Here is a 16,043-nt window from a genome sequence, read left to right as displayed (position 1 = left end):
TCCTAAACATTTTTAAGGATGACACTAACTTAAGAGATCTATCTAAACAGTTCCAGAGTTGAGGGCCATGGAATTTGACAAAAGGATTGGTGACTGGAGGTACGACAAAGAGGTAAATGAAAGTTCTTCCCACCTCTAACTGAATAAGAATGAATATCTGATGATAACAGAAAAAAATTATGAAAAGTGCCTGGAATGTCTTGTTTGAAATGAATGAACTTAAACATAAACAGGCATGTTTGAAACTTGTTAATAGAAAAAATTGATAATAATTTAAATTTGCTAAATAAGGGTCCAGAAGGTGCAGTAGGTTTAATCAATCACTTTTAAATGAACTGTCTCGATTTTCTGAACTTTTGAATTCAACTGCTCTTTGTGTTCCGTCTTTTGGTTTATTGCAAATGCAACCAAATAACTTTTCGAGTCCTGAACGTTTCACTCTTGTGGCTGTTTTCTATTGGTCCAGAGGTTTAGATTGACAGAGACACGGTCCAATCAGGCCCTTCCTTGTGTATGACGTCAGGCAGACAGGTCCAATCACAACTCCGGAGCTGGGAGGGGCTGGTTTGTTGACAGCGGTTGACAGGAAGTGTGTAAACGAAAAACCCGTTCTGTGTTTGTAGTTCAGCCTAAAATTCACCGGAGTTTACATTTGGGTTAGTTCTTGGGGAGACACGTGGACGTGAATTATGCGTTTAAAGATCGACGTGAGGTAAAGATGCAATGGAGGTCGATAGTGGTCGGTCTGGTCGTGTTGAGACTGTCTGTCAGCTGTGTGCTGTGGCTAGCCTTCGGACTGGGACCTAACCTCAGTTTGGGATTCAACTTCCACTTCAACTTTAATTTGCACAAATTAGACGTGTTGTTCCGGGAGGAAAAGGACAGCGAGGCCAGGATTAACTCGTGGTCTCAGCGAGTGCACGCCCGCAGGTATGAGGAGAGGGCGACCACCTGTGCCAAGGTGGGAGAGGAGCCGGTCCGGGGGTCCTACCTGAGTCTGTTCGATGGCAACAAGGACGAGTACGTCCGGAGGTACCGCAACTTCCCAGACCCGCTGAAAGCCAAAATGAAAGACATGGCCAGAGAAATGTTCTATTTCGGATACGACAATTACATGAAATACGCCTTTCCAGAGGACGAGTTGAACCCCATTGCCTGTGAGGGGAGGGGTCCAGACGTGTTGAACCCGTGAGTCATGCTTAACCCACTTCACCCAATACTGTTAAGTAGGCCTGTGTTGAAAAAAAATCGATTTTCCGATTCTAAATCGATTCTCATATTAATTCCTAAAAATCGATTCTTATGTCTAAAGATCGATTTTTTTAAATTTTTTTTTATTTATTTATTTTTTTTCATCATTTTCGCCAGGTGAACTTTAATCCCAGTAGTCGGACACACAGTTTGTCATGACACTTCTGAAAAATGCCAAGTGCTTCATGGCAATATGTGTGTGTGGTGACAGAATAAATTAGATAAGCTAAAATTATTTGTTTACTGCATGAACTGTTGCAATTTCTTTCTTTTTTGCACTTTAAATGGATATTGAAAGGCCTGTTTGAGTTAAATAACTCTGTAAAGAATAAATACATAAAATACAACAAACAAACAAAACAAAAAAGAAAACATTGATTTGACATCTAATTTGGGTCCAAACCTATGAATTCCTGTGTGAACTTAAAATCGTTTTACATACTTGCATATAATTGTCATTTGGGTTTATTTTTCATAACCAAACAGCCCTAGTGCAAAGCCATACTGACAGTATGTAACACAAATCTTCCTTGTCCATTAGAATGCAGTGATTAAAGTTGTTCCCTTAGTTCTAGCAGGCTATGCTCCCAAAGAATAATGTTATAGAAATGTTTGTTGATATGTGACCGAAGGGGATCATCATTGTTTACAAGCGCCGAATGACTGTTTTTCAATCCTTCCCATCCACTAATTTATAGTGGCACATTTGAAATGTTTAGCAGATATTATCTTCAGGTTAAATAAGACAGTCTTTTAAAGAAGGTAAACCAAAGAGGGCTGAAACATTTACCCTAATGATTACAATATTTTTTGTTTTGTGATTAATTTATGTGTATATAACTTTTCACATTTAATAGCTAAGACAGTATGTAATCTTTAAGGTTTGGAAAAGGACTTCATCGATCTATCTAGCTATCTATTTTTAACAATCCAATTACACACTCCACTTTTTCTTTTCTTCTTGTTCTTGAAATCAGTTGTGAGCTATCCTTGTATCTCGTGTGGACCAACAGACACTTGTGTATTATAGGAGAAAAAAAAATAACCCTGTGTCATTAGATCAGCTTTTGTTTATTTCAATACTTTGTCATGTTCTGAATTGATTACAGCTGAAGAGAGAAATCCTAGACTTATCACAGTCTGGTTTACTGCTTTTTTTTTCAGGTCAAACATCAACATAAATGATGTCTTGGGGAATTATTCCCTTACTCTCATTGACACCTTAGATACCCTCCTGGTAAGTTGTTTTCTTTCCAGTTTCTGTAAAAACTGTCTCAGAGTTGGCACAGTTGACCTTTCATGGCTTTAACAGAAAAAAGAAGTTAAAACACAGTATTGTTATTGGTAATTGCAGTTCTTGGCCTCAAGTTAACTCCAAACAGGAGGTTTATAAGAAATTTGTGGTGTTTTTTTCTCTTTAAAATACAGACAGATTTAAAGTCATCTTAAATCTGACAGTCATTAAAGAAAGTAAAAAATACATTGGTCAGTGAAATAACTTAAAACTGACAAAAGTAGTAATAATTTACCAAAAACTGGCTAATGAAAATCTGACATTGGTTTTGAATAATGGTTAAACAGAATCATTAAAAATGTACCTGCATTTACCTGAACTACATTCTTTCTGATAGTGGTTTGCGTTTGCTGTCATGTAAGTTTTGGTTTTGTATCACCCAGGTGCTTGGGAATGTGACAGAGTTCCAGAGAGCCGTCAGACTGGTTATAGATACCGTATCTTTCGACAAGGACTCAACTGTACAAGTTTTTGAGGCAAACATAAGGTATAAATATTATTTAAAGTCACTATTTTTTTAAGTTACACAGCAAGAATCTATCCAGCTTTAAGTTTAGTTCTGGAGGTTGCATCTCAACATATTTTGTAAGGTGATTTATTTTTTGGGGCATTTGGTAAATCGTGTCACTTGGCAACATAATAGGAAGTGTGTGGGTGCTGAGAAATGTTTTAGCTAAACGCCCATCCCTCTGAAATATTTACTGTATTTGTTTATTTTGAACTGTGTTCTCTGTCTTTACGAACTCAGTAAACTCACAAGATGAATGAAACTCGCTCAAATATACAAGTATGAAAAGCAAAACAGAAGCGCAGAAGCAAGGCTGATATCATTTTTGCACCTGATGGAGTTTAACTTGTGAAGGCAGAATCTTGATTAAACTTGATAATTATGAGATTACTTTGGTGGCACTGATTATGTGAAATACTTTCAAATGTTTTTTTCTGCAAATAAACACTGTTATAATTTTCAATCATTTGTCTCTTCAAGGATCTTGGGAAGCCTCATCTCGGCACATATTCTACTGACTGACCCAAAGCATCCTTTTGGGAAGGTGGGCGTTGAAGGTTATGATAATGAGCTGCTGCACTTGGCTCATGACTTGGCTGTCCGCTTGCTGCCGGCCTTTGAAAACACCAGCACAGGAATTCCTTATCCCAGGGTGAGGAAGACTCTTGTGATTGTGAATTAAAGATCTGTTAATCGTTCCTTTCCCTAAAGGCGGTTATCAAAGTAGAAAAAAATGCACCCTCATTCAATTGTATCCTCAACATAGGTGAATTTAAAGACTGGAGTTCCTCCAGACAGCATCAATGAGACCTGTACTGCTGGAGCCGGGTCCCTACTGGTGGAGTTTGGGATTTTGAGTCGCTTGATTGGAGACTCAACATTTGAATGGGTTGCTAGACGAGCTGTCAGAGCTCTGTGGAATCTGAGGAGCAACGAAACCGGTCTGTTGGGTGAGTACAGCTTGCAAATTATGTGAAAGACTAGTCATCAAGTGAAGAGAAAATCTGAAGTGCTCAGGGAATTGTTCAGAAAAAATCTTGAAGGTGCTCTTTGGTGTTGGGGAAAAAAACAATATCTAGTCAAAAAAGGGAGTCCAAGGCACTCTTCTTGTGGAAAAATATTAAAAAGCCTTTATTGAAACATGGCTAATAAGTTTAAAAACATGGGAGCAGAGACCCACGCGTTTCGGCGCAAGCCTTCTTCAGGGTACTGCTCAAACAGGAATTCCTAATGATATACACCTGCCCTGCACAGGTAGGAAGTCACATGAACCATTTCCCAGGTAAACATTACATGCAAGGGCCACTAGGTGGCCACGCAGGTGTCAAAAGCCAGTGAATGGCCAGGTAGAGGGAAAAGAAAACATACAAACAAAAGAAGATACATAAAGAGCCAGTAAGTGGCAGCAGGTTTAGATAAGGACAGCTACCAATACTAGAAAACCACTTATAAACTGAGAAGTCATTACAAATAAGGACTAAAATCAATTTCTTCATTTAATCCTGGGTATTTCATGGCCTGCAAAGTGTATATGTAGAAAGTTTCCCTTTGTAGTAATAATTTTAGCCTGTCACCACCCCTAATATTCTTTTTGATAGTTTCTAGACCTTCAACCATTAACCCATCTGGATTGCTATTGTGTGCTGTGTGAAAATGTTTAGCCATAGGATAATCCAAGTTAACCTTCCTAATGGCATTTTTATGCTCTTATGTAAAAGACTAGTTTGCATTCTTTATGTTTTATTCAGAATTAAATCAATTTGGTATGCCAAAGGTTACAAGCTTTGATTACAAGTTACAAGTCTGTGATTCTTTTTCTAGGAAATGTTGTTAATATCCAAACGGGTCAATGGATTGGCAAGCAGAGTGGTCTTGGAGCTGGTATGGACTCCTTCTATGAGTATTTGCTAAAGTCATACATTCTTTTTGGTGAAAGAGAAGACTATCAGATGTTTCAAGCTGCCTATGACAGCATACAGAACCATCTGAGAAGAGGGTGAGTCCCGTTCTGAAGCATTGTGACACACTTGTATTTTGTTTGTTGTTTTAGATTTAGAGAAAGCTTCTAATAAGGTTTCAACTGAAGTGTGAAACTTCCACAACAACAAGATTGACCTTTATCTGTCACTGGCTATATAATGAGGAATTAAAAGTGTTAATGGTTTTAGGTTCTGCTAGCAGATTTCAAAAGCTGAATCCTGAGATTTTAAAATGTTGACATTTATTCTACTTCAGTAACCACTGATAAGTAGCTGTTGAGTAATACTCATAATCCTCAATTCAAGTTGCTAGCTGCTCACAGAAAACAAATGTGGCTAACACTTGTGATTTAAAAAAAAAAAAAAAGTTTTATTCCCTGCAATTGAAGTTTTAATTTAATAAGCCGTTATGGTGAAATGTCACAACCTGGATAGTCACCTTTCCATTTTACATCAAACAGTTTAACTACAGAATGGGAAGAGTTTGGTGAGAAGTGGATGGGGTCCAGTTTGCTCACTATCTTTGGCTCTCAGTGGAGCAGTTCACAGCCATGTGTAACGCGACAGGGATGATAATCGACACTTCCAAATCTCTGTTGGAAAAGGGTAGAATGCCCTTTTGGGGTTAGGAGTAATGGGAGTATCTCGGGGTCTAGTTCATAAGTGAGAGAAGAATGGATCAGGAGACAGACTTGACAGAAAACATCGTCCATCATCTGCAAAAGATGCCCCTGTACCAGTGTGTTGTGTTAAAGAGAGAGCTGAGCCAAAAGATAATACTCTCTGTTTATTGGTCAATCTGCGTTCCTACCCTCACCTATGGGCGGTAACTTAAAGAAAAAGTTGCAAAAACAAGCGTCTGAAATTGGTTTCTTCCAACCACGCTATCAAGAGACTTGGAATAGAGTTGTTGCTCTTCCACGTTGAGAGAAGCCAGCTGAGATGATTTGAGTAACTGGTTTAGATGCCTTCTGGACGCCTCCCTGGGGAGCCATTTGTAATATTGATGTGTACGTAAGGGTATGTGTGAGATGCTGAGACGTTTGCATGATGTATGTAGATATGAGTATGTGTGCATGATGCAAATGTGGCATGACATATGAGTATCAGGCATATCCAACCAGGAGGAGGCCCCGAAGCAGACCGAAGACATACTACAGAGATTATACGGTATCTCTTGGCTTACTTGGGAATGCTTCAGTATTCTCCCAGAAGAGTAGGAGGGAAGGGCTGGGGTGAGGGGGTCTGTTTCTCCATTCTTAGTGTGCTGCCCATGCTGCCTGAAGCCAGATCAGGAGAAGTGAATGGATGAATGAGTGAAGCAATCTAAATTCTTTTTTAGTTTTCAGAGATGCCGAGGAGCATTAAAGGTTTTTCCTTTTTTTTTTTAACTCTCATTATTCATTTGTTTTTATGCCAGACGAGAATCTTGCAATGAAGGGGAGGGTGACCCGCCTCTCTATGTAAATGTGAACATGTTCAGCGGTGAGATAATGAACACCTGGATTGACTCTCTTCAGGCCTTCTTTCCTGGGCTGCAGGTTAGGTTACATACTTCCCTCTATGAGGGAACTTCTGTTTAATTAATTTACACACATATATATATATATATGTATATGTATATATATATATATATATATATATATATATATATATATATATATATATAGTTGAAATAAGCTTGCGCTGCTCATTCTTACAGGTGCTGAGTGGTGATGTAGATAATGCCATTTGCCTTCATGCCTTCTACTATGCCATCTGGAAGCGCTTTGGAGCTTTGCCAGAGAGATATAACTGGCAGCTGCAGGCTCCTGATGTGCTCTTTTACCCTTTAAGACCCGAGTTGGTGGAATCAACTTACCTTCTGTACCAGGTAACAGTCTTGCATGGATAGCAGTGTTTGTTGGTGATTTTTATCTTGGAGACAAAACACATTTTTACTCTGTTACTTTCCGCAGGCGACCAAAAATCCTTTCTATTTGCATGTTGGGATGGATATTCTTCAGAGCCTTGAGAAAAATGCCAAAGTCAGGTGTGGACTACATAGGTATGTGAAATATTGTGAATGTATTTTTCAACTTTGATACATTTGTGTGTCTGTCTTATTTACAGATGTGGGTATGCCACTCTCCACCATGTCGTGGACAAGTCCAAAGAAGATCGGATGGAGAGCTTCTTCCTCAGTGAGACCTGCAAATACCTTTACCTAGTAAGTTACAGCCTTTGCATATTTAGATGTTTGTATGTAATATAGATATGAAAGCATATATAGCATATAATATTAATAAATATATGTTGTAATACAATCAGTTTCATACGCAGTGTTCTTTTTAAGGATTTATGTTGGATTTAGTGCCCTTTGGGCCTCATTCAAAGCTGGTATTAATATCTTGACAGCCTGCAGGTGTAGATATGTGTATGGTTTATCTGTTAAATAAAGCCGTGACGAAAAAAAGAAATCCAGTCACAGGTTGTCGTTTGAGAGAAATGCATGTTAGTCGCAGGTGTGACCAGATGAGCTTAGAGCTGTCCATGTGTGCTTGGATCGCTCAAGACGGATGTTTATACCAGTTCTACACGTGGCTCTAGTGCTGTAGCAGCTTTGCAACCGTGAAGAAACCCCTCACCCAACGCTAAACCTTTTAGAGCCATTTTTTAGTTTGTCAGGGGTCATAAAAGAGAATTCCCAGTACAGATGTTAAAGGCTCATGGTAACAATATCTCAGCAAGTTGTAGATATCTTATCTCTTCAAAGCACTGCCAGTTGCCTTCTGTGTTACCCCTTTATTTTTCCTTTTTCTGTTTATATTACAGCTTTTCGATGAAGACAACCCTCTTCACAAATCAGATAACAAGTACATTTTTACCACCGAGGGTCATATTGTGCCTATCGACAAACGTTTCAGGGAGAAGCAGTGGGACGATTTGTTTCCATGTGAGGAGGGAGCCTTGGCCGAAAGTCAACCAAACAACCAGCCAATCCTGAGAAACATCAGCAATGTGAGCGTAACGTGTGACAGGATACCAGAGGAGCGACGGTACACTCTGCCATTAAAGAGCGTCTACATGAGGCAGATCGATAATATGGTGGGACTTTTTTGAGCAAGAGGACAGATGTGCTGAAAAGATCTTCAGTGTTCCCCCTCAAGTGTGGATGCAGTAGCTTGAAGGAGACTCTGCTAATCAAAATCCTTGTCCCGTCTTTGCTGCTGCTCTGGATCCAGAAAGGAAACTGAACTAATAGTCTTGAGGAAGCAGTTTGCTTTCTTGCTGTATTAGAGTGAATGGTTGGGTGGGTATTTTAGTTATTTGGTGAGTGAGCATGAAGTCAACAAATATGACAACTTTCCTGTTGCAAAATGAAGACTCATCCTTTAATTTTTAACTGATTAAGTGGTTTTAGATGAAGCAATTTTCTTTCTGAACAAAAAAAAAAATGTCTGGGCAGGTATGAGTGTGTTAGCCGTGTGTGTCTGTCTGTGTTTTTTTGAATTTACAGCTGAGCTGTGAATGATCACTTTTACGGGAACAGTGCCATTAAGCCTCATGAATCTAAAATGCGTAGCCTATAAAAACACTCACCTGTGCAAGAACAAAAACACCTAACCATGATCAAACAGTGCCTCTTTGCATTTGAGTCACTTGACTAGATCGGTGCATATTAAATAAGGGCTGCACATTAACAGACAGCATTGATGAGCCTCCACATGAGTTGGAATCACGTCCTTCATTTAGAGACATTCATGTTTTTTTTCCATTCAGTTGAAACACTTGTCAAGTCTTTTTTTTTCCCCACATTTATCAAGTAAACACTCAAAGACTTTTTATTTAATCCAGAGAGAAGCAAACAACATGAGGGCAATCTGCGTCCTACCTAATAGATTTTGACACATATCCTCATGAATCTTATTACACATAATGTTGAGAAGAAAAACAGATGTGTTGGTCAATCATGCTTCTTGCAAAGGGCAAATAGGTGTACCATGGGAGTGAGATTTGAAGTGCCTTCTGTTTGTCTTGGTCTTTCTGGATGCTGTGCAGCGCATAGTAGTTATGGATAACATTATTGAATAGGTTTCAAGTCCACTGTTGATTTTGCACAAAAAAAAAATGTCACTCCATGTGTATATGCAGTTTTACACAAATGACATGACCTCTTCTTTTCAGACTTGACAAACCAAGCCATAAGATGTTTTTTTGAAATGCCAGTCAATGTTTAATAAGTGGAAACTCTTCTGATTTGTTCCAGATTCAGTCTCATTTCGAGAAGGAAGTTGTCATTTGCTGTTCCTCTTTTCTATTAAGTGCACATCATACTTAACATGTGGTAAGAACTCAGGGTTTAATAGAAATACAAAAAAAGCAAAAATGAATGCTTTCATATTAAAGAAAACTTTCTTGTAATGTCTGCTAACGTATGTCTTAAGATCGTTTTCAGTATTTATGTTACAAATTGAGGTGGGTTGTTACGTATCGGTTCTCTGAGGTCAAAGAAAAGCTGCACTGCAGTACAATTTTACACACTTTTAAAAAGTGTAATATTGATATTATGTTCTTCAGAGGTGCGCATCATGACTTTATATTGTACTGGCTGCTTTACTCAGTTACAGTTTAAACTCGATGTTTTATATTTTGCCTTCGGCCGTGGAAGATGGCTATCCATTTCACCAAGTGTCTAACTGACACTTTGCCTCAGGCCAGATCACGGTTTTTTGTGAAATACTGCCCTAATCATTTTGTTCATGTTGAGTTGAAGTTTTTAATGTTATTGGGGGTTAATTTACTCATTTTGTTGCTGATGTTGGGATTTGATGAAACAAATAGTACCAGTTCATAGTCTGGTCAATACGCAACCTAAATGGCAACTAACCTTTCCTGCTGGTGGAAAAAATGTTGCAGCACTCTTTCCAGCGTCTTTACTCATGGGTCTTGGATGTACCATGTTATAATTAGGAAATCCTTTAAATTATCTGTGGAGGAACTTGTGTCCTTCTGCCAGTTCAACGAATATGCATTTTCTGTGTCAGCCTGGTTACTTTAGGATAGCTTAGCACAAAAAGTGCAACAACCTCTGCTCTGCTCACAACTGGACGGATCATATTTTGTCTAATGTCTACAAAAACTTTAAAGTGCCATGCTTCATCAAATAAGAAACTAATCTGTGATTTCTGTGGATGTGGATTCTGATGTCCAGACAGAGCCAGGCTTGCTGCTTATCACCTTCTTTGTGCTAAACTAGTAGCTGTTGACTAAAGGTTTTATCTACAGGGTGGGTGTGGAATCAATCCTCTTATGCAACTCTTCTTAAAAAAAAAAAAAAAAAAAAAAAATGTAATTACTTTTTTTTTTTTTTTCAACTGATTAGCAAGCAAAACTTTGTAAAGAAGCTGTGAATTCATACATTTTTAATTAATATAATTTCCTGTGCAAGATTCAGTATAGCATAACTGCACCATTGCTGCTGTTAAGTCAGAATGCATAGACACCAGTTCACATTTTTATTTTTGTAATCAACCCAATAGAAAATTGTTATGTTTTGTTTACACTCATGTTTCTAATTAGGTCTTCCCTGTGCATTGATGCTACTATGCAAGCAAAACTTCAGTAAATTGTAATTACTACAATTGCATTCTTGAAGCATTGTCTAATCTGGTTGATTCAGACACAAAAGTAAGGGGGAAAACCAAAAAGTAGATTCTAAATATTTCTTTATTCTCTTTGTAAAACTGCGGCCTTGAACTGGGCGCTTAAAGGAGACCAAAAAATTCTTCAAAATGAATAAATGATTGAGAAAAAGACATCCCTGTGTGTCTAATTTGTCAAATAAATAATACAAGAAGTAATGAGTTTTCTACAGAAGCTTTATTAGGTTTAATTGAGATGAACATTTTTGTGTCATTTCTGTACAGGTCAGTTCTTTCAAAGGCTTTCAGAGAAGAATTTTCAAATTAAACTTAGACACATCTATCAATCAGCAATGTTACAGGTCACCATTATATTATCAAACATCATTAACTGTCCGATATAAATCAAATTGTATTATATACACTGGCCCTTTTCAACTAGTGCAAAACTTACATTTTCTAGTGCTTCTTTGAAAATAACATTTTTGACTTCCTTAAATTATACTACAAAAACTGTACAGTTGTGAGTGTGTGTGTGTGTCGACACATTAAAGCCATTTCTAGTGACAAGTTCATTTTGGATCTAACAGAGGCTGAAGTGCGTTTGCAGGTGTGAGGCCGTCTTGTTTGCTCTTTGGCTGTATACTGACTGCTTACTGGAGCACGTAGACACGGCATTAGCTGGACATCTATTCACAACAATGCATGTGACAAGATATCAGTTTATTCTGACATATAAGCTTTTGATGTCTTCACTAAATGGCCTTTCAAAGATGAGTTCAGGAGACTGAAGAAAAAAGAAAAAACTTAGCTCGACTAAAAATTCAACTCATCTGAAATCTGCTCAGGATTTTCTGACTTAAGAGCTGTCTTCAAATCTCAGTTGACAAGAAGTCTTTGGTCAAAGCTACCAGTTAGTTAGAACACAACAAATAGATTTCTGTTTTAAATTGTTCTTATTTTTTCTGTTTTGCATTCGCTGGTTTCGACGATGGCTCTTCGATGTGACGGTTTCTATCTGAAGTCCTCAGTTAGGAGGAGCTTGTGGAATGTGACAGGGCTGCAACAACACCCTGAAAGAAGAGAGTCACGTTGATGAAACGTTTCAGCGATTAGTCTCAGTTACAGTTGAAGCATCTACACTTTGCTCACCTTAACTTGGTGTCTCTGCTTGGCTCTTAGAAGAGACCGCAGTCTTTCAGGTTTTCTTTGATGATGATGTCGGTGACGGCATCGAACACAAACTTGACGTTCTCTGTGTCCGTGGCACAGGTCATGTGCGAGTAGATCTCCTTGATATCTTTGCGCAAGTTCAGGTCCAAGAACTGCAATTTAATGTAGTTACCAGCATCCTCATAGGTGTTGGGTCCTAAAAAACAAACAAAAGATAAAGCTTAGTCCTTATACCTTGTAATTTCCTTTGATGTATGCATGTAATATGTCAACCGCCATGATCTTACCATCATATTCGGGGAAGCACATGCTGAGATGAGCTTTCTTGATCTTCTCAATGAACACATCCTTCTTGTTGAGGAAAAGTACAATGGATGTGGTGGCAAAGTAGCGGTGGTTGCAGATACTGTTGAACAAGTGTAGACTCTCATGCATTCGATTCTGAAAGTAAAGTCCCATTCAAAGTCTGTTGAAGAACCTCTCATGACCTACTTCAGAACAATATCACACAGATAGTAAAGAATAAGCACATAAAAGCCATAAACTTTTCATACCACTTCATCATCCTCCACCAACACCATGTCATAGGCGCTCAAAGCAGCAATGAAGATGATACAGGTGACACCTTCGAAGCAATGGATCCACTTCTTCCTCTCTGACCTCTGGCCACCCACGTCAAACATTCTACATAGAAACGAAAAGACATTTAGGATTTCAATTATGGCGCCTAGATTATACTCTGTTGTTGTAAGTTTCTCAAGAGTTGCGCTGACTCACCTGAAGTGGAGATCTTTGAAGGAGAACGTAGTCTCAATGATACCAGTGGTCTTCACTCTTGATCGCAGCACATCCTGCTCAGTGGGCACATACCCGGGTTGGACCAGCCGCTCCAGGTCATTCAGGTAGCTGTGGGAAATTACATTCAGTCAATTGCCAATACTCACACGAGACGCAACATTTTTGAATTTGAGCTTCTGATATATCTTACTATCCAGCTGAGTCGTTGAGCTGGTACTCAGAGGCTCTGTCAAAGCACGCTTGAATGCCAGAGTCCTTCCACAGACGCAAAATGATGTCTGACAATTCTTTGGGCATAGTGCCTTCCTCAATCGTGTCTGCAAGATGCATGAGTTTCCTGGCATCATCCTGCAGGGCAGATCCGAGAGGACAGTCACACATAGTTTAGTCATCTGACATCAATTTAGCCTACGATACACGCGTATGTGTGTCATTACCTGCTGATCAGAGTGGCCAAAGTTGATATTGAGTGTGCCCATGGCCTTCACAATGGCCATGGCGGACTGCAGGGTGTTGCTGTAGATGATGGTAATGAACTCCAAGCACTCTTCAAGCGAATAACCATCTTTGTGGATAATTCTGTTGAGCACATCAATTCAGTTAACAATAAGTTCATAAGAAAAGAGAGGTTACTTAGAAGCAAAATCTAACATCTTACTTCATCTGTTTGACAATAGTACTCTTGCCAGATTCTCCAGCACCTACGAGAGAGAAGACAATCACATCAGAACTTATTTATGCTGGAATTTTGCTTTTATGGCAAAACTTATTTGACATTTTTCTTCATTTCAAGGATTCGTGGGAGACATTGCAATGTTTTGTGCTTCTGTTTATGCCATTGTTTTAAGAGATGAAGTGATTAACATCGATGAATAACCTGTGTTTATTGCAGAGGACATCTTTTGTCAGGCAGCGGAGCCCAGCAGGTTATAATACTTCTTACCTCAAGCCTAATCTGTTTCCCTGAACCTGACCTACATTATCAGGAAGAGATGCAGAAGCCCAATATGAAAGTATGTCCATATCAAACTGATAAAGTCAAATGCACACTGTGCATGCGTTAACCAATTCAAATAGTAACGCGTTAGACTTGGTAGGACAATCAGAATTCAAAATGTGGTAAAATACTTTTTTTTTTTCAAAACAAACATGTTAAATTGAATAAAATACTTGAACTCAGACGCAGTTAACGTTAAAAAGACAACACATTAGTCTTCTTTTTAAATGAGATGTATTACAATTAATAGCATTACTGTTCTATTTAGGTTTCATAAAGCATCTGTGCCCTTCATGGTTAAGCCCTTTGTGCTGGAGGACCTGTTGTATCAGGATTAATGGAGGATTGGCTTGTCCGATTATCAAAGTGTCTTAGGAATTCAGTGACACGGGTTATTAAGCTTTTACTCGACTGAAACCAGTTGACTAGTTAAGAATTTGAAAACTGGGTAAATATATACAATTATACAAACACGTGATTTATCCTAGCAATACCTTCACATCTCTCATATAAATTGAAACTGAGTTTGGGAATAATTTAAAGAAAAGAAGAATCTAACAGTTCCTGCAGGTTAAATGTGTTAAGTGTTTTTTTGTTTCAAAGTCTTTTTATAAATATATATATATATATATATATATATATATATATATATATATATATATATATATATATATATATAAAATATTCTGTGTGCATAACAGCTGGATTATACATCTTCTAAACTTGAGCGCAAAGAAAAAGTAATCTCTACAATTGTATGGGATGTTAATAAAATACAAAATAAACCAGAGGATGAAATGTCCTGTTACATCCTAACTACTCTGGATCACCGAGCCGTCTTGTCTGTCTTTACCTAGCAGCAGCAGCTTGACAGTTCTTGCATCAATGTCAGCATCCTCCTTCAGCTTCTTCTCCAACTCTTTGGAGCGTTTCTCCTCCGCGCTAGCTCCGGCCCCCATCCTACTTTTCCCGGCTTGGGCCCCTCTGCTAAAAAACAAGGGTCAGGAAAAATGGAAGCAGGTCCTGGCTGCTCGCCTTCTACTGTCTGAGCGGTGCCTTGAACGACACAACTGATGCGTCAACTGCCTGCAGCAAACACTGGATAAAGTTAGAGTAGTTTCCTGTCTTAGGAAAGGATTTGGGGCACCCTCTGTCCACCTGACCAGCGGTGGCCAATGGAGCCCAAGGACAGTGGTTTATGGGGCAGAGGTGCGAGGAGAATCATACATACATCAGTGTGGGAGTGCCCTAACCTTTAGGGGACTTTGCTGCGCTCAGCGGAAGATGAACATCGGCTCAAGTGCTTATCTCTCTGCTGGCCTTAGGTGCCTCCAAAAGACAAACATGTTAAGCTAAACAGTTTGGTCCATGGTGTTTTATAAAGCTGAGGATATGGTTACCGAAAATAAATTCACTCCACAATAGGACTAATGTAACAATATTGGAAATGTTTCGGTTCCTAAAAGAGAGATGATGAGATTGACAAGTGCTTTGCTGTCTCTTTTGGAACCAAGATGCATTTATTTTCAATGTATTTCTTCCCAACACAGCAGTGAGCTAATAGGGTCAGTAACAAACACAACTGCCATGATCTAAATACATATGAACATTTCTTATCGGATACTACAGACTGAAAGGTGTGTCAGAAGTGTTTAAAGAGCTTTGTGGTTTCACTAGACAGATCTCATTGACCTCAATCTGAAGCTGGTTAAGGATCCTAATCTTCTCACTTTCAATTATGTTTGCATGAATGTTCAGTGTACATGTGCATGTGTGTGGCTGCCGAACCACGCTTTCCTACACATTTAATTGATCATTTTCTCATTTAGCTGCATATAACCCCCTTCGGGAAGTGCTTTGTAAATTAAACATGTTACCAAATAACATTTTGCAGGCTCTTATCCCAAGTTGACAATGATAAAACACCTGAGTCATAACTATGAATGAATACACTAATGCAGATCAGCAGTGGGACACATCCTCACACTCCTATTGAGTGTAATTTGTTGATCTTCCCATTTCATTCCCTCTCATCTTGTCTTGAATATTTCAGGAGGCATTTGGCTTCTTTTTTTTTTTAAGTTCAGAAACGTCGCCGAAATGGAATAAAACACAAATAATTGAACAAGATTAAAGCGAACTTGATGGCAACAAAGATTGAAATCCATGTCTGTGTATACACTGAAACCCTGAGTTATACCACTTGGAGTTTTTTTAGGATCTTGGTGATGTTTCTCCTACCGCATCTTACATCCATTATCTATACCCGCTTTATCCTTTGCAGGGTTTTGCAGGCCTATCCCAGCTATTTTCAGGCGAGAGGCAGGAGTTACACCCTGGACAGGTCGCCAGTCCATCGCAGGGCCACATATACAGACAAACAACCGGACATACTCACACTCACGCACTACGGGCAATT

The 16,043-nt window shown here is 38.8% G+C and overlaps 2 protein-coding genes across 2 annotated transcripts; one reads left to right on the top strand and one right to left on the bottom strand.

The window, feature by feature from the left end:
- The first annotated feature begins 573 nt into the window (after window positions 1–573).
- edem1 (ER degradation enhancer, mannosidase alpha-like 1) lies at window positions 574–11,198 on the top strand. Its single transcript, XM_061727315.1, has 11 exons — window positions 574–1,188; window positions 2,416–2,488; window positions 2,929–3,032; window positions 3,534–3,705; window positions 3,820–4,003; window positions 4,875–5,049; window positions 6,453–6,573; window positions 6,735–6,905; window positions 6,991–7,064; window positions 7,145–7,241; window positions 7,847–11,198. The coding sequence occupies exons 1-11, from the start codon at window positions 719–721 to the stop codon at window positions 8,132–8,134; spliced, it is 1,929 nt and encodes a 642-aa protein (XP_061583299.1). The 5' UTR covers window positions 574–718; the 3' UTR covers window positions 8,135–11,198.
- gnat1 (guanine nucleotide binding protein (G protein), alpha transducing activity polypeptide 1) lies at window positions 10,567–14,789 on the bottom strand. Its single transcript, XM_061727316.1, has 9 exons — window positions 14,478–14,789; window positions 13,286–13,328; window positions 13,065–13,206; window positions 12,818–12,975; window positions 12,607–12,735; window positions 12,384–12,513; window positions 12,117–12,270; window positions 11,809–12,025; window positions 10,567–11,729 (listed from the first exon to the last, which is right to left on the bottom strand). The coding sequence occupies exons 1-8, from the start codon at window positions 14,581–14,583 to the stop codon at window positions 11,835–11,837; spliced, it is 1,053 nt and encodes a 350-aa protein (XP_061583300.1). The 5' UTR covers window positions 14,584–14,789; the 3' UTR covers window positions 10,567–11,729; window positions 11,809–11,834.
- Between the last annotated feature and the right edge of the window lie 1,254 nt (window positions 14,790–16,043).

This window comes from Cololabis saira, chromosome 8, assembly GCF_033807715.1.
Source record: "Cololabis saira isolate AMF1-May2022 chromosome 8, fColSai1.1, whole genome shotgun sequence".
Lineage (NCBI taxonomy): Eukaryota > Metazoa > Chordata > Actinopteri > Beloniformes > Belonidae > Cololabis > Cololabis saira.
This window is presented reverse-complemented; position numbering and strand designations above follow the sequence as displayed.

Excerpts from the sequence above, each read along its gene's own strand:
- edem1 (XM_061727315.1), top strand. The coding sequence starts at position 719 with ATGCAATGGAGGTCGATAGTGGTCGGTCTGGTCGTGTTGAGACTGTCT. Across the intron at positions 1,189-2,415 it reads GGTCCAGACGTGTTGAACCC|GTCAAACATCAACATAAATG; the intron begins GTGAGTCATGCT and ends TTTTTTTTTCAG. Across the intron at positions 6,574-6,734 it reads CCTTCTTTCCTGGGCTGCAG|GTGCTGAGTGGTGATGTAGA; the intron begins GTTAGGTTACAT and ends TCATTCTTACAG.
- gnat1 (XM_061727316.1), bottom strand. The coding sequence starts at position 14,583 with ATGGGGGCCGGAGCTAGCGCGGAGGAGAAACGCTCCAAAGAGTTGGAG. Across the intron at positions 13,207-13,285 it reads ACTATTGTCAAACAGATGAA|AATTATCCACAAAGATGGTT; the intron begins GTAAGATGTTAG and ends TGTGCTCAACAG. Across the intron at positions 12,271-12,383 it reads TGGTGGAGGATGATGAAGTG|AATCGAATGCATGAGAGTCT; the intron begins GTATGAAAAGTT and ends CTTTACTTTCAG.